General features: G+C 45.5%; 1 protein-coding gene across 3 annotated transcripts in view; it reads left to right on the forward strand.

Moving 5' to 3' along the window:
• Positions 1–5,441: 5,441 nt before the first annotated feature.
• LOC134547355 (calpain-13-like) overlaps positions 5,442–24,435 on the forward strand; it is a 48,363-nt gene continuing 29,369 nt past the window's right edge. For 2 of the 3 annotated variants that reach the window (XM_063391161.1, XM_063391162.1), the window contains exons 1-4: positions 5,442–5,482; positions 10,444–10,691; positions 20,030–20,099; positions 20,979–21,097. In XM_063391161.1, the coding sequence (XP_063247231.1) occupies positions 10,455–10,691; positions 20,030–20,099; positions 20,979–21,097 (426 nt within the window). In that variant the 5' untranslated portion in view covers positions 5,442–5,482; positions 10,444–10,454. Of the gene's footprint in view, positions 5,483–10,443; positions 10,692–20,029; positions 20,100–20,914; positions 21,098–24,435 lie in introns of those variants that run through there. The other variant, XM_063391163.1, reaches the window with a different exon arrangement.

The raw sequence follows: 24,435 nt of genomic DNA on the forward strand, positions 1-24,435 counted from the left end.
ATCTTTTTTACATTGCAGTGTTAAAGCTTCTGGATAATGCAGAGATGAGCCTGAAGTGATGGGGTTTTCATAAGCAAAAATTGCAACTATTGCAAAATCAGAATGGAGCCCAATGGCATTATTGAAATGTTTGTGTCTTTCTCATGGTGAAAATTCATTGTTAGTGTCTTTCATGTTTGATAGAATTGCATTTTTCTGAAGGAAAAATATTCCATTGGGAAATTCTAGTGCTAATATGGGTGTCGGTTTTGGGCTGCCTATTTTTTTATTTTTATTTTTATTCTCAGAGAATTCCCACTGTGGTTCTGAGCTCAGTGGATATTTCTTCTGAAAACAGGGCTCTGGAGAGAGATATTTTTCAAACCAAATTCCCCCTCCCCCAAGTGGCAGTAGGATCTAGCTCTGTGGATTCATTATGTACTGTTAAGCAGCTGCCACATTTCACTCCGGCAACAGTTGTACTTCATTTATGAGCAAAATGATTCATATGTGAATATGGCAAAAGTGCTGCAGCTCGTGGTGAATTTGCACTGAGGAGCAGCTCGTGGGTGAGGATTGGGTAAAAACAGATGCTGAAGTAGGACTTCGTTACTTGCCTGATAGTTTTTACAGTCATAAAAGTTTATGTTTTAGAAGGGCAGGTCCTGCCAGAAATAGGAATGCATAAACACAGAGCAAAGGAGCTTGTTTATGACTAATATTAATCATAGCTCCCTGCATCTTGTGTAAGAGAAGCAAATAAATGGTAACACTTGACCTATATACAAAATTATGAATGAGGAAATGATTGATAGTATTCTTACATTAGTCCCATAATGCAAAAACAGTGGGATGCCCAATCACTGCAGCAAATGTGACAATGATTGAAGCATGATTCCTCTTTTACACAAAACCTATGTTTGTTCACTACCCTGGAAAATTTCCCAGCCTGTTTCTTTTATTTACCATGGTGTAAATTAGGAGCCTTTCTGCTAAAACGAGTGCGATCTTCATGGGGGTAAGAACTGCAGAAGTAAGAAATTAAGGCATACGTCTGAAGCGTTGCAAAAAATAACAAGTCTTAATACTTCAGTGCAGAAGCTCTGTGGGTGGAGTGAGGAGAGTTCCCTTTCTTAAGGCCAAGGCTTTCACTGATGCTTGGGCAAAGTTATGCAGTTCCTTCCCAGGCAGCCTGGGAAGATGAAGCAAAACTCGCTGCTTCAGACATGCTGATGGCTGCTGTGCTGGTTTTAACTGGCTTAGAGTCCATTTGCTTTACAGTGGCTGGTATGGGGCTATAGTTTGGATTTGTGCTGAAACCAGTGTTGACAAGAGAGAGATGTTTTTGTTATTGTTTATCAGTGCTTGCACACAGTCAAGGCCTTTTCTGCTGCTCACCCCACCCAGCAGTGAGCGGGCTGGGGGTGCACAGGGAGCTGGGAGGGGACAGAGCCAGGACAGCTGAGCCCTCTGACCAAAGGGACATTCCACACCACAGGGCATCGTGTTCAGCACATAAAGCTGGGGAAGGAGGAGAAAGGGGGGCACATTTGGAGTTACTGATTTCCCCAGTGACTGCTATGTGTGATGGAGCTTTTCTTTCCAGGAGATGGCTGAACACCTGCCTGCTCATGGGAAGCAGAGAATTAATTCCTTGCTTTGCCTTCCTTGTGCACATGGCTTTTGCTCCACCTTTTGAGGTGTCTTGTCCTCAACCCATGAGTTTTTTCACTTTTACTCTTCCAGTTCTCTTCCTAATCTGGTGGTGGGGGAGTGAGTGAACTGACAGCTGCAGTTAGACCATGACATCCATCCAGAACAACAGACTACCCTCAGGAAAGCCAAGCAAAGAGGAGATATATGTGTTTAGTTTAAAATCTATTTTAAAAGAGCCCCTGTGTTGTGTAAATTTTTTGTGTATTTTTATCCCAGGGTAGAGAGGAATAAAGATTCACTAAATTCCAAAAATCTGTGGGGCCAAAAATCTGTGGTGCCAACTGACACCTCACAAGCCATGTTGGCTTTACAGAAAACCTGGGTTCAACATCACTTGTTGGTATTTGCCCTCTGGTGCCAGTACCCGTAGAAAGAGGAAGCTGTTGGTCCTAAGGAAAGGGGCCCTCCTTTATTTGGGCCTTATCAGCCCTGAGGTGGTGACTTACAGCGCAGAAGCAATTTTGCTTTTTTAGTGATCCTTCAGCATCTTTTGTTCACGAGGAGATAAAACTGCACATCTACCCTTAGATGGATTCATGCCCCTGCTCTGCAAAAGTAAACTTTAAGTCAGGGGAATTGTTGGCGCTTGGCACAATCTCACAGGGTACCCCTGCTCTCCCAAAGCACTCCCTGTTCTCTCAAAGCCCTGTGCTTTTCACTCAAATCCTCGGGTTTTTGTTTTGTTTTTCTTGCAGGTTTCCACAGACACTTAGGATGGCAAATAATCCCAAGGCTCATTACTGCACATAAATCCCTTAGCCTTCTGGGTTTCCTTCTCTGGAGCCACTGTGAAAATGGACACATCAATACAGCCTTCTGCAGAAAAGCTGACAATCTCAAAATGGGCTCATGCTGCAATAACTGAAATCTCCTGCCAGGTTGGTGATGGGGTTTTCTAATCAACTTTGCAATGAATATTTCTTAAATCATGTTAATCCAGCATTTAAGCAGAGATATCAGTTCCAGACAATGAATCACCATACCTGGAGGGGGATATACCTGCCGTTTCCCCAGAGAGGAGGCGATTAACAGCGCGCGTGCTGTCAGACGAGCCAGCAGCTATGGCATTTATCACCTCACAGCTCCTTTGCTGCAATGAAGGAAATCTTTGCTCCCTGCTTCTGGTGCAATCAGCTTTTATTTATGTAGTGGTTATGGAAAACAGCTCTTAAAGGAAAACTGCACCTGTTTTGCCTTCTGAGGCAGATTTTGTTCTAATTTACATGGATGCATTTCCTATTAGAGTTTGCTAAATGCTGGGATCTCATGGGGAAATGAAAGCCCTTAAATATGAGCAGGCAGAGTGCAGTACCGAGCTTTCAGACCCACAGAACTATAGTAAACACTGGTGAAGAAGATGAACTGTCTTTTTCACGAGCACTTTTATGTTCTCATCTCCCATAGCTCCTAGGAACCAGCTGCTATGTGAACTGTTAACATCCCAGCTCAAAGAGACTGCAGACCAAACAGAAAGTCTTGTTCTGGGGAAATTCCTGAGCCCAGGTGATTGTAGGATTACTTTGGATAAGTAAAGAACCATGGATTGATAAGTTTTTCTGTTAAACCCCAAGGTAATCTTCATGAACATTCACTGCAGAGTAACTTTTTTTTTCATGAACAAGCTGTTGTAACTTGAAAAAGACAGGGTCATTTCTTGGGTCTTTGAGTCCCACTCCAGCTCAAAGCAGGTTGACTTCTGAGTTAGGTGATGCTGCTTATGTCCTTGTCCACGTGAATATCTCCAAGGGTGGAGATGCTCCAGGCTCTCTGGGCACCGATGCCTGGGCTGAGCCACTGAAGATCTTTTTTGTCTCCAGCTATGAGTAAATTTCCTTGCTGCTCCTTGTGCCTGTTACCTCTGCCCATCAGCTGTGCACCTTTGTCTTGGGTTGGAAAAATGTAACCAAAAATGTGCATTCTATTTTCATCTGTTGAAACTTGTTGGGAGATATTGTTCTTTATCTCTTGTAACTCTAGGGGGGGAAGAGGGCGCATGCCTTCTGTTATTGGGACAATTGATAATACCAGATAAGGCAGTGCCTTCTTATCTCTTCCTCCTCCGAGGGACACCACCTGTGAATGGGCCATTTAAGGCCTCTCACATGACTGATAACATCACCTCATCCCATTGTGAGATGCTCCACTCAGTGGGAGGAGCCAAAGCCTTTCCACCAGCATAAAACCAGCAATCCCAAACACCAATTTAGCTGGTTTTCCACTGAATTCTTAGAGGAAGACCGGATCCATCTCGCCAGCACTGGACCTTTTTTTTCTACGGATCATCTCTACTTCACAGAACATCTGTTACTCCAGGAGGATTTATTTCGACTGCTTCCAACACCCTGACAACAGGGTGTCAGGTCGTATCTCTGACTCTGTCAGGGTTTTCTTTTTTCACTTTTGTTTGTTGGCTTCTATGGTTTTTTGTACTACTGCATTTGTATTTTTAATATTCTGAATAAATAAACTGTTATTCCTATTCCCATATTTTTGCCTGAAAGCTCCTAATTGCAAAATTGTAATAATTTGGAGGGAGGGGCTTTTTTACATTCTCCATTCCAAGGGAAACTCCAGTTTTCCCTGACAGATACCTGTTTTTCCAAACCAAGACATACCTTCAAGAACAGCCTTGTCTCCACCTGCTTTGGAACTTTTTGGATTGTGGGAGAGTGCAATTAGGTGTCTCTCCTGGCTGAGCAGACAAACTCTCTTGCTCTCTTCTCTTATATCATGTGCCCCAGCCCCCTGACCATCCTGCTGGGTTTCTGATGGATTTGCTGCACTTTCAGTGCCCCTCTCACACTGGGCAGCCCCAAACTGGGTATAGCATTGCAGATGTAATCTCTAAAGTACTATGCAAAGGGGAAGGGTCCCCTGCCTTGATCCACTGGTCTGCAACTTGTACAGCCCAGGGTGCTGTTGGTTTGCTTTATTGCAAGGTTGCATCATTGTCTCTTGTTCAGGTGGCTGTACACCAGGACTTTTATTCAAAAACATGTTTGCAGGCTGTAGGAATACACTTAGGACTGCTGCCAGGGAATGTGTCCCTGAAAAGGTGCTGCCCACATTCCCTTGAATTTTGGGCCTCTTTAGGCTATCTCTGTTTGGTCTCCCAAAATTAAACATTTCCATATTTTTGCTAGATACTCTTTAGTTGTTTATCCTTGGGCTTTAGGATAGTGGGGGTGAGTCCCCTCCTAAATAAAAGGATAAGTTCTACTTCCTCAAGCAGTCCTGGAAGAAATGAGCTGCCCAAGTGAACTGATGTGGAATTTAAGTAAGAGCCCAGTGTAAATGCTAACAGGCATTGCCTAAAAATATCTGCTGCTTTTACTGCTGCAGAAGGAATGACACGCACCTCTGATAACTTGTCTTGTGGTAGGTCCTGCCAGCCTGTGCCTGGATCCAGAATGATTACTGCATTTCCTGGTGGTTTGAGGAGGAGGAAAACAGATGAGAGGTGCAAATAAGCCTGTTTTCCTCTAAGAATAACTGCAGCTGGAGGCACAGTTGGCCACAGGATGCTGTCCACAAACGTAGGTCGACAGACAATTCATTGTGCATGGCTAATGGAAGTGTGTGTGTGTCCATATCTATATATGTGTGTATCGTCATGGTGTGATATCTGCATGAAACTATTACACCCAAGACAGATTGGCTATTGAACTTCAACTTGGTTACGTTTACTCAAGGCGTGGCAAAAGCTTCCCTATAAAGCAGAGCAGGGATAGTGCCAGCCCGTGTGTCTCTGTTGGTGTTGGCTGGAGTTACGCTGGAGGCACTGCAGGTAAAAAAACATCCCTTTGCTGTTTTATTTAGCACAAGATGAAGCAGGTGCAATACAAGTAATAGGGCTGAAAAAGCACCACAGACACATTGAGAGGGATTTGCCTTGGAGAGACAGAATAAATTAGAGTTCCTATCCTTAATGTTACCTGGAGGGAAAGAAAAGACGGATTTGCCGTCCTAGAAAGAGCTTCCTTTGTAGAACGGTAAGTTGTCAGAAGTAATTGGATCAAGTGGGAGTAGAGATTCTGAGATGAGGAGGATGCTATAGTTACTGTAGGCTGCTGTTAAATGAGGTAGAAAAAAGGTATCTGGAACTGTCCTATGCTGTGTATGCAAAACGAGAAGAAATTTGACTTAATAAATAGCCAGAAGGGAGTACTTCACAGGCTGTTTGGAGCAGAAGGTCGTGCAAGATGCCACTGGGAAAGTAATCTCCTGGAGGCTTGCCAGAGTGCCTGGCTGTGGCTTTGACTTTCTGTGGTACTCAAGGCTTTTGCACATGGTGTGTACAAGGAGCTGCTGTCCATCTGGGGTTTGGGACGCCCACGTTCTGGTTTCTGCACTGCCTCCTCAGCTTGCTGTCTCTGCAGGAGGCTGCTGACTCTCTCATTTATTTTTTTTTCCTCTGAATGCTAGGAGAGATAATAACCCCACACTTTCCTTCATTGTAAGATAATTCTGGAACCGAGTCCCTGAAGGTTATACAATGCTTCAAGTATGTGAATGACAGGATCTTAGAGGAAAAAGTACTGGTGTTACTGTAGCATATATTGAATATTATGAGGAGATGAAATGTAGCTTGATAGTTTGGAGTGTTTGAGAGGAAACACGGGAAGAAGGGCTGCTGGCTTTTCAGCTCTTCTGGTACTCTTCATTGTGTTTGAGAAAATTAGTTGCTCCTTCTAAAGTACAGAAACTCAGCTAAGCCAACATATAATGAAAATGTTTTGAGAAAATCAGTGGAAAGGAGAAGGTTCAGGTATGAAGTACCCATGGTTTCTAATTGCCTATTTCTGCTTTCTACTCTGTGAAAAATACTGAAGCCATTGAAGGAAATTACGTCTGTACTGTGGCATAAATCTTTATGAGAAATGTAATTAGCTGTCAGTAGCATTTGCCACCATTGAGTACCTGATTATAATCGTGGCTTGACATCTTTCCTGAATGAGAGATGGAGGCAGACAGGACACACCTTCACTGCTGCCTTTTAAGCTGTTCAGTGCCAGGAATGGTGGCTGCTTGGGGTTCACCCATGGATTTCTGCAGGAGTCACCAACCTTTTTTGCCCTACTATGCTCAGAGACTCCTCTTTTCTTCCCGTCCCTTCCAGCTGCATCACTTGATCTCTTTTTATCCTTCTCCCTGTAGCTTTTCCCCTGCTTAGCTTCTCTCCCTCCTTCTCTGCTGTTTGTCCCTTTCTCAGGGACAGACAGCACAGATGTCCCTCTGCCAAGAAGGAAGAGGAACCAAAATAGGGTGTGATTCCCTTCTCCATTTCAGATAAATGTGTTGAAAGCAATCCCAGGACTAAGTGAATGTATGTCTGGCCCCATCCTGAATGTTTACCCCCTTCTGAATAATAATTTCTTTCCTTAGTTGAGTAGCAGTCTCTTTGTTTTTCTTTAGAGTTTGACAATATGTTTGAACCAGCTTTTGTGAGTGTTTGAAATCCCTCCCTCTCTCCTTGCATCTTGTGGCAGGCAGCAGTCCAAGGGCAACCTCTCTGATATCCATTCCTTTTAACTCTGTCCCTTGAAAGCCTTTCTGGCTCTCGAGGTCAGTAACAGTAAGAAGCAAGGAGGCAATATGTCGGAGTCCAGGGCATCTCTCTGATCACCCTGGAAGGTCTGGACCCCGGCAGAGAGGTCTGGGACCCGAGCAGAAGGTTTGGAACCTGTACAGGGGGATTTAGAGTCTGTACAGGGGGGTTGGAAACCTTGACACAGAGCCCAGGGGGAATTACAAGTCTCAAGAGTGTGAAATGAGTAGTAGTTAGTTTATCACAGGGTGAAAAAGTAGAATTTGGGGTTTTTTAGAATGGAGGCTGAAGAGCCAAGATGGAGGAATCAGGGTGTGGACCTGTTCTTCTTCCTTCTTGTTCTTGCCCTCCATCTTCTGCAGTGCTGGGTCACAAGGCATTGGTTTAGAGTAGAAGTGACATGGTTAGCATAGGTGATAGGTATTGGCAATTAATTGTAAAAAGAGAATACGTTATGGACCATGGTTGGGTCGAGGGATGGTACAAAAGGGTTGAGACCGCCTGACCATGGGGGAGTCGCCACGAGTTCCCAGCCACAGCAGGAACCTTGGCAGAGCACAGACAGAACTGTGAGATAAGAGAGAATAAACAACCTTGGAAAACCTGAGATGGTGACTCCTGACTCTTCTGCTTCTGACACGAGGTGTTTCAGAGGGCAAAGGACACTTTACCACTGAATCTCAGGGATAAGAACCCGGGAGCGATATTCAGCTTTAACAACTTTTATGATCTTTGCTGTTGCTGATGGATCCACGAGAGCCACATAGGAGAGCTGTGGCCAGGATTCAGGCTGCTACTCCAAAGGAGATAGCCATCAGAGCATGCTGGAGCAGCCGGGGCACTGCTACCCAGGTCCTGACCCCAGGGATCCCGTGGACTGACTGCAGAGGGGCAGGGGTGGGTGTAGAACTCACGTGTCTGTGCTGATGAAGATATTCCTGCAAGGGAACAGTAGTTAAGTGTGTTATTTTCCTCAGTCTGGTTGCTAATTTGATCCCGATATGTTAAACAACGTAATTAAACACACACACACACACATGCTAAAAACTCTTGTTCTCTGTCAGAAGAGAGGGAACGCGTGTCAGACCCAGCCTTCAAGCTCTGTTAATTTTAATTTGAGTTTTGGAATTAGTAATCAGTTTTGCTGGAACACTGTTTCAAGAAATAGATCTTAGCATGCACGGAGCCTGGGCACAGTTTCAAATGAGTATTTGTTAAGAAGCCATTCCCTTGTCGTGTTATGGTACATTACATGAGATTTATTTCCATTGTATTAAAAAATGCAAACCCAAGGGGAATGCTCTCTCCTCTTGCTGGCCGAGGGTGGTTTCAGATTTTTCTGTGGGGCTTTTAATTAAAACAATGAGATGCAAAACCACTTCTTTGTTTAGGCTGTTGTTACCATGCCAGAAGGCTAAGTGACTTGAAGCACCAGGACAGGTGATGAGACTGAGTAGAAAGGGTGCAGGGAGGGGAGTGGGGGGATCACACCTGAAGAAATCACACCTTCATTGTGGCTGAGCTGTGTTTTTGACATGTGGGAAGAATTCACAATACAAACCTGAGGCTTTGCTATTACTGGAGCCATCTGCTCTATTTGTGCAGCACCAGGGACATCTCGGATCTACAGAAAAGTTTGTTTGGTAGAAAAGAGCTCCTTCATCTACAAAAAAATTAAACGAACAAACAAAAAAATCAGACAAGCAAACAAAACTGACCAACCAAAGGAGCTATGGCATCCGGTTGCTGGAAAGGGAAACTAGGTGACTTCAGGGTAGAGATTAGCACAGCAAAGTAAATTAACTGTAGGTGAGGCTTGCCCAGGGCATGTAGTGGATTTTCCAGTGCTAATTTATGAGAAGGTACATCTTACGTGGAAGTCAGGAGCTTGGGGCAGGAATCCCTCGATCAAATGTGGCATCCATAAAGCAAGATGCCAGAGGAGGATCACGGTGATTCTGCCTTTAAAAGTCTGCTGATAAGGGGCTTCTCTTTTCGTAAGGAAACAGGCAAAAGGGGTAATGTAGCTCATGATAGTGAATATTTTAGTTTTGTAAGGGCAAATGGGAATGAAGGATGAAAACTGGTGTGGACCCTGAGTCATGTTTTTATCCAGCAATATATAATTTTGTGTGACAACAGGAGCTGAGGGAACCAGGAGGCAGGGCAGGCTGCACAACCTTCCTGCTGCTTCTCTGAACCCTGAAGTCATAACAGAACCTTTCAGCTGAAGGGAGATCCCCAGGGGTTGTGCCCAGGTGTGTGTCTCTCCGTACATTCATGTGGCTCTGGGGAGCACACCTCAAAACTTGTGCTCTGGTTGGACAGAACAAATTGCTTTTTTTAAGCTCCAGTGCCACTAGCCCCTCCAAATGTGCAGTTTTTCTTCTTTCTTGTATCCTTCTCCCACTCCTGTCCTAAAAGCTTTCCCATCCCACAGTCCAGTGTCTCCATGGAAGACGAATTACCTCCCTTTGGAACAAAAGTAGATCTGTGATGGCAGGAATCCTGCTGTGCTTTTTGATGCCTGTAAAGGGACAAGCCTTCAACAGGAGATTTTGGCTCCTGCATCCATCCCTAGCTGTGCCAGCAGGTGTATTAGCAGGTCTGTTCAGACTAGGGTTTTACTGCACATATAAGATGCTCGTTTTCCTAGTGAAAGTGCCCCTTTCTGTTAGACACATTAGCAGAGAGGGGTTCAACCACGCTGCAGACTGGAATACCCGTAGATGCCATGCAATGACTGCCCAGTTTAAACAGCACCCTGAAATCCTGTGCCCTGGGCACAGCTGTGATCCCTGACCAGAAGAGTCCTGGGTTCCTGTGGGCATTGTCCCTGCTTACACTCACACTTCCCTGCGCCTGCAGCTCCTGTCCCATCCCCTGTGCTCGCTTGTACTGCAGCTGTACCTCAGCGCTCACACAGCAGCTCACTAACAGCTTTGCTCTGTCCTCAGGGAAGACTCCAAATTGAATTTGTAGCACTGACAGCACTGGTTTAAGATAAACCAGTTGGGATTTGATGACTGCTCTTTCCCCATGCATTTCCAGCTAATAAGGATTTTGTCACTGTGGCTGCCCTCAGTTTTGCAAGCTGCTGCTCCACAGTCCTGGTGGGAGGGGGGAGGTGTTATCCCTCACACTCCTGATGCACCACTTTGCATCGGGAAACTAATGGCATTCCTGTCCTCCCCTCACAGGAAAGGGCGGCATGCTCGCCCCCAGCTCCGCTCCGACAACACAGCAGGGCTGGCAAGCCACAGGAGCAACGGGAAACCTCCAGAGCCCGAAGAAATTTAACAGCCAGGACTTCCAAGAGCTGCGAGCCTTGTGCCTGAGCCAGGGGCTGCTCTTTGAGGATGCCACTTTTCCCGCTGACACCAGCTCCATCGGGCCCACGCTGCTCCCGCAGGAGAAGCTCCGGCGGATACGGTGGAAGAGGCCGACGGTGAGGCCCGGCAGCTGCGCTGCTCTGTGGCACCGCTGTGAAGGCCTGCACTGGGGCTGGGAGGGCTGTGCCGGGCAGGAAAGTAGACCTCAAGGGCATGTGTGGAGGGAAGATAGCCTCTGCAACGTTAATGATTTCATTAGGCACATTTCTGTGGGAAGTTTGCTTCCACCTGTGAACCTGACCTGAGTAGTAGAGCTACTCTTCCCACTTTGATCTGCTTCTAGTGGATTTTGTGCAGACCTGAAAAGTTGTCAAATTCTATTGAAGATCTCTGATTTCTGTAATCCAAGCGACTGACTCAGCAGTACCTATTTTAAAGTAATTGGGACAAGGCAGGAGATGAAGTACGTTTGTGTGCTGATTCCCAGTTGCAATTTAATAGGCAGTTCTCATCTGGCATATGGAAGTTTAGAATGGGAGGTGGAATCACGTGCTCAGCTCTTTTATCCTAGGACCTAATTTAGGAAACCTTCCTGTGGTCCAACTGCTCTGTACAGCACTGCTGTGTACCATTTGCTGCCCGTGCAACTCCTGGATGAGCCACGTGCTGCCCTTTTCCTGGGTTTTGCTGAGCACACTGCTGGTGCCTGTGCCTTTGGCTTCCCTGGCTGGGACAAACCAGCTCACATCCCTGGAGGCAATGCCTCCGGGTGTAGAGACGGTGACTGTGAGACTGTAAAGAGACAGCACGAAACAACAGGAAAAGATTTAGTTGGATGGCAGATGCATTAGGGCAGTGAGGGTGTGCTGGAGCTTGGCAGCGTGGTGGCCTTGGCACAGCAGCACCAGAGGATGCAGCCAGCATGGATGTTGAAACTCATGGATCACAGAAGGGAAGCAGAGTAGCCAGGACATCCTGCAGAGCTGCTAAATGTGGATGCCCACAGGGAAAGGTGGGAAACACAGCACATAGATTGGGAGGTGTGGAGGTGCTGGGTGCAGATATTTGGGTGTCCTCTGTGGAGGGGCCACGAAGAGATCATTCTCTTCTGCAGAAGCTGCTCCACAGGCTGAATGTCTGGGCTTCTCCTTAGGCAGTTTTCCTTCAAAGTCAGTGTCTGGTGAGAGTGCAGCTGGTGCTGTGTTCTTTACACCAGCACTCTGCTTATGGGTTCACAGCAGGTGGGAATAATCTCTCTTGAAAGTTGGTTGTATTAGGAAAGTAGCTAAAAATGCAGAGAAGAGGAGCTAGTTGCCTCTGTTTCCAGTGTGAGAGAGAAAAAATAGGATAACTAAGCATTAGACTCACAAAAGACAAACACATATATTACAAAGGACTCTCCAGGGGCATTTTAAAGATGAATAAACTGGAATAAGATGTTATGATACAGTTCTCCTAAGTACTAACACCCCGGTGCTTTTGCAGCAGAGAAGTGTAGGACTTCAAAAGCATACAAAGTGTCTTAGAAACCCAAATACCACTGATTTTGAGACACCGTGCTGTGGGATGAACATCTATCCTACTCTAATATCCTGAGAGTTATTTCATGTGCAGAGAGACTGCTGTACCTTGCCAAAAGCAGAATCTGCTGCTGCTAGTGCTTGAATTTTGTCAGGTGAGGCAGGTATTGGAGAATTCCCTTCTATTTTGTTGAATCCATGAATACTAAGGTTGTGAATAAAAGTTTTTGTGCAATTGGCTTCAAAAATTTGCATATGTCCTCTCCATCTCAGCACTCCCCTTCCAAAGAATTTTTTTACAGCAGCCAACAATTTTCCAGAATGTCTTTTCAGGAAGGAGCAGGATCAAAATCCTTCGCTTTGCCAGAGCTCTCCTTCAAATAATTAAACCATATGCTCATGGCCCAGGGTTCATGATGTGAACATTGAAAGCCTTTTGTTCTTTTATAGAGGCTAAAGCAGCATCACCAGCTGCTTTTCTATGACTAAGGACAAAAGTTGAGACTGCTGGCTCAACTGGGTTTTCTGGAACAGAAACTCAGGATTCCAGTGCTGAAGAAGGCCCCATTTTTTTTCCTCAGTTTGACCAAAATTTTCACCTGCAGATGTCTCCCAACCATGCAGGCCTCACCTTGCCAGACGAGGTGCAGGATAAAGGGCAGTGGCATTAACTGCCTGAGGAGACTAACCAGAAATTCTCAAACATCACAACAGCCGTGCAGTGTCATGGTGGCATCAAAGTGTGGCCTCACTTTCCTGACAGAATGAAGCAGAGGTAGAAGTAGTTGCTGATTTGCAGTGTTTTGTTTTCGTTTGTAGAGCTGCAGCTGTTTTGAGTGAAGGGTCAGGAAGCAAATAAAGCTGTATTTGCGTTTCATAAGTCCTGAAAGGCCAATGCTATGTCCAGTTGCCTCTGGGAGTTGGTCTCCCAGGAGAAAGAGGAAGGTATCAGAAGTATTAGGGCCCCAAATCTGAAGTTTTTCAGTTGGGCACCTTTCACCCACACAGAAATGTTTGTACAATCTTTGTTCTTAGGCCATTGCAGTGCTAACTCTAAGGATATGTGATCCCAGATGTTTAAGCTACCTAAACAACTCAGCTGAGAGATAACTATAATTTCCCCAAGAGAGACTGTTTCCTACCTGAATACATCTCCCAGAGACTCAGTGCAGTTGTATCCTGCTGACAAATCATGGCCAGTTTAACCTATATCAGTATTTTTTTCAGCCTCCACCATTAGCTCCCTCTGACATTAAAATAAATTTGTCTGGAATTGTACCTGTGACAGGCATCTTGGTCCTAATAATCTCCTAGCCTCCATTTACTGTCATGCAGTATCTGGTAATTTAAATGGTAGATAGCAATTATAACTGCTGTCTTTGTTCCAGATCCAACTGAGCAGTTGAGCAACATGCTGCTTCTATTTTACCTTGTACATTGTCAAGAGAATTGCCAATTATGCTCAGAATTTGGAGTCTTCATATCTGGGGGTTATGTATAGAGTAGAGAGAAAACAGCTTGATTTCAGACAGTAACAGTCAGCAGTGACAGTCAGAAACAACTTTTTGACTTGTAAACTGATCTTGTTTAATAGTCATGAGCCTGAAAAGGGAGGGAAGGTGGATCAGGAGCACCAAGCACTCCTGATTTTTTTTGAAATTTGAAATGTCATTTTTCCAACTCTACAATAGTTACAGTTTCCCATCGGATGGGGACAGCTTCGGGCTGTGTTTGCATCCCCAGGCCCTCAATCTACACCCATTGGAATGTGCAATCTGTAACAGAGATTTTGCATATGGTACTTCAAGCATTACTAGAGGTCAGGTTGAAGATACCAAATACAGCAGAACCTCACTCACCATTAAATATTCCTTTGGCTCACCAACAGTTTTGAGAAATGGAAAAGAATTCTATTTTAGACTGAACAAAGTATTTTCTATAGCTAGGCTTTTCTAAAGATCAATAAAAGGGAAATTCACCGTGAAGAATTATGTCAGATTTAAAAAACTGAGATACTCTTTTTAAAATGTTCAGAACAAATCTTTTTCTGCTTTTCCTTCACACAAGCTATTGATTGGAACTGAGGAAGCCATTAAATGATTAAATGTTGCAGAATATGCATTTTTATTCAATTAATGTTAAAGCCTAAAGATTTCTCTGTGTTCTGATCGTGGTACATAACATAATACTATGCAAATGCGAAAAGAAATTGAAGGAGGATGGTCCAGACGATGTGAATTGTAGTGGTGCTAAATGTGGAATGCTTTATTTCTACTAACATTGGTTATATTTTCAGATATGATATGTGAGAGGGGAGAGATATTACCACCTGTGCTGCGGTGCCTTGGCCCTGCACCAGGGATAGCACTGTGCTCAGTATGGTGCCCTGTAAATGTGAAGGATAGTCAGTGATCTTCAGTGCTTATGTTTTAAAAGAAGGATAAAATGGGCACAGAGTGAAGCTGCTGAAGGCTCTTCTGAAGGGTCTTCAAGGTTGCAGACTACTGCTCCTGCCCTGCTCACCCTTGGTCTCTTGGGGACCCTGTAGCTCCCCTAGGGGAATTGCAAGAATTAGCATCAGCATTAATGAATTTTGAATCCAGCAACTGACTTTAAAAATGGACCCTTTAAAAAAAATAGTTTTGTGGTTAGCATATTTCTAGACGGATAAGCTGAGCTGGATTTCCTTGCGTCAGCCTTGGGCTGTCTGTAGCTTGGGGGGACTAAAAACCCAGATTTCATTCAGGCAAGCATTTAGACAACAATCTGAAGTTAACCCAAAAACTTATCTGTAATAGAAGAGGGGGAAAATGAAGAAAAACCTACCAAAACCAAAAAGAAGAGGCAAAAGAAATGCAGGTAGTCACACGAGCTGCTTTAATGAGGAAAGTTACGGGAAATGTGTGGCAGCAAGGGATAGCGGTGTCCCGCAGGTCTGTCACTTTGCGGCAGACCCTGGCAGGAGCCAAAGCTGCTTGCCAGCTGTTTGTGGTGGAGCTCACAGCTTCAGTCTTTCCCAGGGGCTGGGCGGCTCTTGGATCTTGTTCCGTGTTTCGCCACGATGAAAATCAAAATCAATTGGCCTTGTTCTTTCCGAGTGTGCGTGCGCAATCAGCGTAATTGAACGGGAGCAGCATCCCCAGGCTGCCATTGTCGCAGCCCTTGCCTACTCAGCTGATTGCGCCTGACCTCGGCTCACAGCTCATCCCTGTGGGCCGGGGAAGCTGCAGTGCATCACCAGCGATCACGTCTGTCTTTCTGGAAGATGGAAAATGTTTATTTGCATAGTATTTCCCGACTCCATTGATCTTTGGGGAGAGCTGATTGTGAGGGGGAATTTGTGCATCCTAGGTGGATTGGAAAGCAGCGCTGCACTGATGGCCTGCTGACTGCCCTGCTTCCCTGTTTCTCAGGCTGGGGAGTCTCAGGCAGGATTATATGGCTGTGTTGTCTGGAGGGTAGTTGGTAACACCATGGCACTTCCACTTTTACTCTATGATCCCAGGGGGAGGTTCCAAGACCTCTAAGGAAACTGCCTCTCAAAGGCTCCAGGTCTACACAGGACTACTTCCTTTGTTCACCTCCTTTGTCTTTGCCTCCTTTGTTTTAGCAATGAGCCACACAAAGCAAACAGGTTTCAGGTAAAATCCAAGCTTCTGTTTTTGTCTGGTTGTTGACATCAGTCCGTCCTCCAGCAGGACTTAGCTTTCACATTTGTGGGTGTGGACTCTGTGAACTCATTCTTCTAATGCAAAAGAGAACTGGAGCAGAGCATGGCTTTTATAAGCAACCAATGCATTTTTATTGAAATCAGGCAATTAAGAATTGAGCTATTCTGCTGTAAAGCAGGGAATTGAGTTCTGCCAGTGCAAGCAAACCCCTTGAGAGCAGTCTGATTTTTCTTATTAATTTTGGCTTGCTCAGTTATCCTCTCCCTCTCCAATATGTCGTAGAAAAGTCATTGCACGTCAGATCTTTGGTGTGGCCCAGCATAGCTTATATTGTGTGGGCTGGAAAAGACTTTTAAAATCTTGCAGTCCAACCATTAACCCAGCACTGCCAAGCCACCATGTCCCCCAGTACCACATCTACATGTCTTTTAAATACCTCCAGGGAGGTGACTCTACCACCTATGTGGGCACCTTGTTCCAATGCTTGGCCACCCTTTCAATGAATGAGTTTTTCCTAATATCCAATAGAAACGTGCCCTGCCACAACTGAAGGCATCTCCTCTTGTTCTGTCACTTGTTACCTGGGAGAAGAGACTCTGTGGTTCCTACCTGGCTACCACCCCCTTTCAGGCAGATAGAGGGTCACCCCCCTGAGCCTCCTTCTCTTCAGGCTAAAAAAACCCAGCTCCCTCATCCGCTTCTCATAAGAGTTGTGTTCCAGGCCTTCCACTAACTTTGTCCTTTGTTCTGCCCTCCCTCGTTATCCCCACTGTCTTATTTCTGTGGAGGTTTCCTGTGGCTATGGGATGTATGGCAGTGGTGTGACTGGCCCTCCTCAGCACACTGCTGGGCAGTGCCTTCAGCCCAGGGAACTGGAGCACTGTGTTTATTTCTTAATCCACGGCAACACTATTACAGGCACAGCAGTGCTGCTGAATTAACATTTGTCCAGCTGAGAACAGTTTGGCTTTCAATAAATAGCAGCCTTTTTATCTGTCGTAATTTGTGTGTGTTGAGCAGTGAGCACCATGACTCATGATGGCAGGATGTGTAAGGACGGTGGAGCTGCAGCAGAGGGGAGCAACACAAGTGTAGCTGAAGGGAAGGACCTGGACCTGTGGTAGGAACAGAAACAGGGCTGGGATTTTATTTTAGTGTTAAGGTGAGCTGACCAGGAGGTGGCTCTGCAAACAGTCAGCTCCAGCCTCTTAACCCTCAGTGGTCTTGTGCCTGCACTCAGAGTTGTGCTGGCCCAGTGGGGAAATGTGTGGGAAAGTGGCCAGCACCCAACCAGAGCAGCCTGCAGCCAGATGGGCTTACACTGCCTAGGAAATTCCATCTCAGGCTTCCAGATTTTCACAGAACTGTTTGACTGTGTCCTTTGCATGTCTGCATGTGGTCTCCATCGACACTACTCACCTCCAGCTCCTTCTGGAGACTTGTTCTTTCCAAAAAATTTCAAGCAGTTATACAAAGAGATTTAGAGAGAAATGCATGTACAGGACACTTTCCTTCCACCTGTCAGATTAATTCTCTGTCTTGATCTTTAGATGAACAGTACTTCTGTGGTAAGACCATGCTTTAGAGAATGAACTGGTTTGAACTCGAACTTCTGTTTCCTTTTGAATACATAATGAAGACTTCAGTGGGGCAGGGAAAGCGAGTGGTGAGAGCTTTGTCCTGGGGGGATGAGTTCAGGCAGAGTGCTTAACTTGCAGCCCATATGGTTGCCTTCATTGCTGGGCTCATAGATACTCTGAGGAGAGACCATGTGCCTCCCTGAGCTCCCTCTTCTTTCCCCCTCCAGCTAAACTGAAAAGTCTCAGTGAAAATGCCACAAGGCCTCATCATCTCTCAGTCAAACAGGACACTGCTTCTGGACAGACATAGTTAAAGCTGTGGCTTCTCTCTTTGTCATGCAATTTGAGCAGCAGGAAATAGTGAGGCTTGCACATTTTGTGTAGTGATAATTTCATGTTTAGCTGTGCTTTGCAATAGTGGACAATATGGTGTTTTATGACTGCTGTATTCTTGCCTTTGAAGGAAGAGGAGCTAATTGGAGACTTCCTTTCCTCCTGGTTGAAAAGGTCCAGATTTCCAGAGCACTGCACCCATCACAATTATGTCTTCCCTGTGCTCTGTCAGAAGCCCTCTGGGCGTTCAGACAGCTGCTGAGCAGTCCCTTCCCCTGGCTAGTGAAAAGAACACACTCTGTATCGTGTCTCAGTCATTGCCCCGGAGTCTGGGGAGTGCAGGCTCCTGCAGCAGAGCTCTGTGTGCTGTGGGTGGTAGGGAATACAGCATTGGGGGTTCCTCTGACAGCCACAGACATGTCTGTGTGCACAGTCGAGGTGTGCTGGCTGAGGCTGATCTCAGATCATGTCTTCTCTGGTTTTAGACTAAAATGCCAGTTTCTCTCAGCAAGGAACCTGCTTAATGACTCAGCTCATCCCCCTTTGCTCACTGGGGAGTTGAACACCTTAGTGGGCAATAGAATATTTGGTAAGGCATCTAATGGCCTGACTTTTGAGCCAGTTCCCACAACAGGCTAGCAGGATCCACAGAGCACTTATGAGCTTTAGCGTCCTGGCACAGAGCAGAACATCAGCCCTTTCCTCAGGGATCCCATAAAGACACAGCTGCCTTCCTATGAGTTTCAGGCTCATGCCTCTGGATGGTGCTTTCCCCTGTGGCTGCTATGCACTCTAGCCCAGCCACCCTGCTTCTGGCAACTCAGATTCAAAGCCCTCAGAAATGAAACAAAAATACCCATTTCTTTGTTGTTGGTTTTCTGGGATGACTACTGGTAAGTCAGACACACACAAAAGCATGGGCAAGTTCAAAGTCTTGCCATGCAGCTTAATCTCTCCTGCTTGTGGAAAGTTTTGAGTTTACCCAGGTGAAGGGCACAAACTGCTCTGGGAAATGGAGGTAGGGAGAAGATAAAGCTGGGATGGATGTAGAGCAGAAGAGAGAAGGGCTCAGTGCTGCTTCTTCCTTATTCAGTGAGCAACCACTGCTGCTGGTGGCCACACATCTTAGGCCTGCTCCCAGGCCATGGGTAAATCTCTTGCTGCAAATCCCCAGAGTCCTGAGATAGGTGGGGATGGCTGTAGGAAAGCATCTCTCAAGGAATTTGCCTGCCGAGGCTGCTTTCCCCCACGTCAGCAGTGCTATGGGAGCATGATCTGCCCACCAGCCTGGAGCAGTGACGTTGCATTCCATCTTTTCCTGACAGGGAAACTTTTTAGAGGGGTTTGATCACTGTGCAGCCATTTCAGAAAGCTGACAGCATTTGCTAATGCTGAGCTCACACAACCGTGCGAGTCATGAGTCACACTGTGAGCTGGTCTCATTTTTGTGCAGTATGTCAGATCAGCTGGGGAGAAGGAATGCCAGGGCCTGTTCAGGGAAGGGCTGCTGTATTATTTTTCTTACTAGGACTTTTTTTTTTTCTTCCTTTCATCTCTTTGTTTTCTTACATGTGTGATGACTTGCCTATTTCAGGCTGATTGCTCTTTCAGAACAGAGCCTTACAGCGATGGAGAGTGCCAAGGGTTACTCATGGGGGATACTGAGGCCGTTCCTTCCTGAGCACTCAGATATCCCAGGCCAATAGCAGACACTGCTGGGAGAATGGTTCACGTTTCTGTGTGCAAAGCCAAGCTCTGAAGTGCTTCCCCCTTCACTGCCCAAGCAAGACTCTCAAGGAAAATTGTCCCTGAATCAAAAATGTCAGCCAGGCCTATGGGATTTTGCAGACAGAGATTAAGCTCTCTTTCTATATCTTCCTCACCAGAGTGAAGAAAGGCAGCCCAGGCTGATCTGTATTAGACCTGAAAGGAAACACAAAAGGCTCGAAGTGTAAAATGCTCCCAGACCCACTGCTGAGCTGAAGTATAGACCCTGTTTCACTTGGCTTGGAGATCTGTGTGTCTCTGCCCTGCTGTGCCCTGGGAAACTGCATGATTTCACTGCCAAGCTCAGAGCTCTTTCTGAAAGGTGTCAGTGGCATTAGAGAAGCCCAAATGAAAACTCAGGGAGCACCCACCCCCAGGTCCCCATCCCTAGGAATATCTGAGCAGATTAAAGAAGAGATAACTGAGCATCTCCTCTGGTTTTGTTGGTGGCAGGCAGCAAAACATCAACAAAACATCAAGAAAAGCAGTTTTCAGATGTGGAAAAGGCAGGCAAGGTCTTCAAGGGGCAGGAACACACTGCTGGCAAAGACTCACACTGTTCCTTGCATTTTCTTTTCTACAGGAACTTCAGAGAAATCCTCATTTGATCATGGATGGAGCTAGCAGATTCGATATCATGCAAGGAGAAATAGGTAAGGTGATACTCTTGATTTGGAAGAGATTTGCACAAAGCAATAACCTGTCAGTGCTTTGCCATGTTCCAAGTGCTCAGTGGGAAGATGTGGTCCATGGTAGCTGCAGTAAACAATCAGTGCAGCTCAATCTACACTGGCACAAGTCCACACACAACTTATTGCAGATATTTAACAGGATTCCTAAATGCATCAGCTCAAATCTTTGTTACTTTTGTCTGGCGTCTGCCTTCTGTCTGTGTGAGGCCAAGCTTAGAAATGGAGATCCAGCTGAGATGAGGCAGATGCTTCAAGAAGAGGGTCAAACACAGTTAAGTGTAAGTGGGTAAGTAGGCATGGCTCCAGCAGGGGTAGGAGTGAATTTTATTTCCATCCTAATGTCTTCATTTGACTGTCAGTGTTTTCCTTCCTGAGGATATTTCTGTCCAACTCTTCTGATACTTACCCAGTATCAGAGTATGTATCTGCACCCTGTGTCAGTTCCATCTTGTACTCCTTGGCCATGTTTGTCTCTGGGAGCAGCTCTGCTCCCATGTAGAAAGAAATGCCTTTCCATTTCCCACCCCAATGAGAAGTCTGAGGGTTTCCTGAGGAGTGTTCTGGGCTGCAAGTCTCAACGCGACTGCAAAAGATAGGAGCAGGCTGAAAGTAGAAAGGGATGGCTGGGTGACAGCAGGACTCCCAGTGGGCATTGCTGGTGAATCCTGGGCAGTGCTTCAGCGTTTTGGAGGGGGGAAAGGAGACAGAAGAATGTTGGTTGCTTTTAGCAAAGTGGTTCCTAGATGCTGCAGCCCATTGCTGCTCTCTTTCTAAAGAGTCAGCTGTGATCCAGAACAGCAAGTAAATGACTGAATGCACTGGATTCTTCCCTCCCCTGAGGTGACTGCTGGATGCTGGCTGCCCTGGGCTCCCTGACACTGCGAAAACAATTTTTGGAAAATGTTTTACCAAAGGACCAAGGATTCCAGGATGATTATGCTGGGATTTTTCATTTCCGGGTATGTATCCCCTGTGGTCTTGGTACCTCTTGAGTTTGGCTGGTTGGATTGCAGAGGGGTCCAAACTGCAGCCCCACATCTCAACATCCTTTAATGCTTTGGTTCTTCAGTGCTGACTCCCAGCTTGGAGCTTTGCAGAAAATCCTGAATTTTTTAATGATTCCTTGTGCTCCAGGTGGTGCAATTGCACTTCAGGGAATTTGATGCCCTTTTCTGAAAGTTATGGCTGTACAGGCAGCAGTACCAGCTGTTCAGAGAGATTTGTGTACATATATGTTTTAGGTGGCATTCTGGTGGCTGCTTTGATTTGGGCAGTCTGTTATGGCTGTCATCTCACCTGCACTATCTATTTGGGCTCATTTTCTGTTTCCCCACTTCACCTTGCCCTTTTAGCTTGTTGAAATGGCTGGAAATTACAAATCCTTGGAGACAGATCAGAGGAACAGTGTTTTGATATTTTGAAAAGAGATTTGTTTCAGAGAGAGGAACAAGGCATTTTAGTAAATCTCACTTTCTACCAACTCCTAAAATTGTCTGAATCTCCCAAGAGGGTGACTCGGGTAGCAACTGGCAGGCTCTACTTGCTTGTATCTGAGTCAAACAAATATCTGGTGGGATTAAAAGAGTTTGTAGCACCGTTAAACTCCAGAAGCTAAACTGGATGTAGAGAAAATCAGGATAAACTCAGCCATTCCTCATCCCCCTTATTTCACAAATCTCTTTTGTTTTATGCAGTTCAGCACCAAAGAGCTCTGGCAATGAGACTTCTTTGACCTCCTTGGCTCTTGTGGAGCAGCACCAGGAGGATTATCTCGTGGACAGTCTAAATTTTGCCCTGTTATTTGCTCCTTAGAATACCAGATGTTTCTATCTTGGCCCATTTCCAGTATACACTGTCACAGTGTATGAGATAAACCAGCTGAAGGGACACCAGTCTGCTTAAAACACATTAAAAGGATGCAAGCTAGATTGTCTTTCATGGGAGCTTTGAAAAGATTAGTTAGGTGCAATCCTCAAATCTTAAGCAGTATAAATACCTTACAGTATTTGAAAATGTTTTCCCTGTCATCTCATCTGCAAATCAATGCAACTGTTTCTGGCTTTCCTTGAGCAATAAACCCCCGAGAAAGCTCCTCTGAATGGAAATGCTTCTCTGCAATGCTTTTCAATTATTCCATCAAAGATATTTTACTGCCATCCACAGGCTAAGCCACCAGTCCTCAGTTCAGTGAAGAATCGCAAACAAGGCATAGCATACGCCAATACAAAAATTTTAGCTTATAACTTTTTTTCCACCATTTTGGAACTGGAGCATGTTGCCTCTCAGGAATAAAAGGGCTGCTCCAGTGTTCCTGTACAGCACGAGCTGTTCAGCTGCAAGAGTCAAGGGTGTTAAGCACTTCATCAGCTGTAGTTAAAATGGGCAATGTTTTTATCTAGGGAATAATTACAGTGATGTTATTTCCCCAGGAATTAAGTTCGTCCCAACTCTGTATAGGAATCCTTTTCTCTGCCACAGAAACTGTGGTGCCTATGAGGCAGAGTGTGTCACTCCTTGTGACAGTGAGGAGCAGCACTTCAGCTTGGGAAAAACCAGAAATATTCTCCAGGAGAGTACGGGGGGTTATTGCACAGCACATCAACTCACGACTAGAGGGATCTGCCCTGGGTGTTAATGTCCCTGCTTTCAGGAAGAAATGGATGAAATCTTTAAAGACCATAAATGGTCAAGAGCTCAGTTTCAGGAAACATCCAAAAAGTGCTTTTTAACACCATACAAAAGGTTGGTGTTAGTTGATAATTGATAGACATGCAATTTTTCACCTTACTTGATTCCAGAACTGGATTTTTCTAAGATCCCTGTCCGGGAAGGGAAAAAAGAGGCAAAATAACCCCACAGCATTCTCCCTTTGACCATCAGGACCCTAGATGTGTTATTGTCATCTTAGGACTGTCCATTTCTTTTTCCTTCTCTTAAACCCAGGAAAATAAAGTCCTGATTTAAAAGTCTCATCATAAATGTGGAAGTGAAGAATTTCCCTCTTTGCATCCTGCCTAAATAGCAATCCTTGGTTTTATTTACTACTAAATTCACTGGTCCAGTACTTAAATTCCATAAAGGGATAGAAAGAAATTTCATTAAGCCAGACTCAAGCCAAAAAGTGAGCCTCTCTAAAAGCAGGAGACTGGCTTCTCCTGTACCACTCTTGTTCTTCCAGAGCTAACTAAAATAATCTGTGACAGTCAGGACAAAGCAACTGTCTTTATCCAGCTGAAGAAAAACACAGTGCTGCATTCAGATGGCCTCCAAGCTTCAGCTCCCTACCAAATATGGCCAAGGAACTTGACTTTTGGAGAAACATCACTCAGTGGGTTTGGACTGCAGTAATCCCCACAGCAAGTTCCGTATGTTTTCCTCATTTGCCTGTTGTGTTTGCAGATGAAGCACTGCGGGGAGGTGTGGCTAGATGTCACACCTTTTCTCCATACAGACCTGCTCCTAGGTGTTGGCTGGTGACAGAAGGGCTCCTTGGGTGACTGAAAGGACAGCTCCTTTTGGACAGAGCTTTTGCCTGTCTCTCCTTCGGGCAGAGGACAGTCAGTGGAAGGCTTTTCCTCAAGCCCCCTCCTGCCAAAATCAAGCAGAAGCCTCAGATCTCTCCTGGAGCTCAAGTTAGAGGTTCCAACCCTGCCACCTCCTGCCACCACTAATGTAGGAAGAGAGGGGCCTGGGTGAGGCAGAACCTGCCTCAGAAGTAGGATCAGACCTGCTTTCAGCTGAGCAGTCTGTAAGCTGCTTTGCTGCTGGTCTTGTGTTTTTCTAGCAGAACAGCTCATTTTGGGGTTTTTCATTGACCGAAGCTGTTGAAATAAAATCATGCTAGACTAAATCTATTGCTGGCATACTTCCACTAGAGTCCTTAGCATTACTGCAAATAAGAGCTTGGCCTCTTATGATTTCGAATCATGCTAAGCTACATTAATCTGCTAATGACTCTGGAAATGGCTCCTTTAGTTCATCCCCGCAGATCTCTAGTCCTGTCTTTTCCCTTGAAAAGTTTCACCAGTTGGATCAGCTGGAGAAACACCTGCTCTGTCCACATGCTGGAGAGACTGCCTGTGTCCTTCTCATCCATCAAGGAGACTGATAACACCTCAAAACAGTCTTTAGTCACTACACTGTCTCTGTCCATGACAGCGTGTCAGAGTCTTAATTGAAGCACAGAGGAAAGAAAATTTAGAGGCTGGATCTTGACAGAGGCTCTCTGGCCAAGAGCTGTGCGGGAAAATCCAAGCATTGCTGCGGAGTGAGGCTCATGGAACCCACCTGTGTGATT

Source organism: Prinia subflava, chromosome 2 (genome assembly GCF_021018805.1).
Source record: "Prinia subflava isolate CZ2003 ecotype Zambia chromosome 2, Cam_Psub_1.2, whole genome shotgun sequence".
NCBI lineage: Eukaryota > Metazoa > Chordata > Aves > Passeriformes > Cisticolidae > Prinia > Prinia subflava.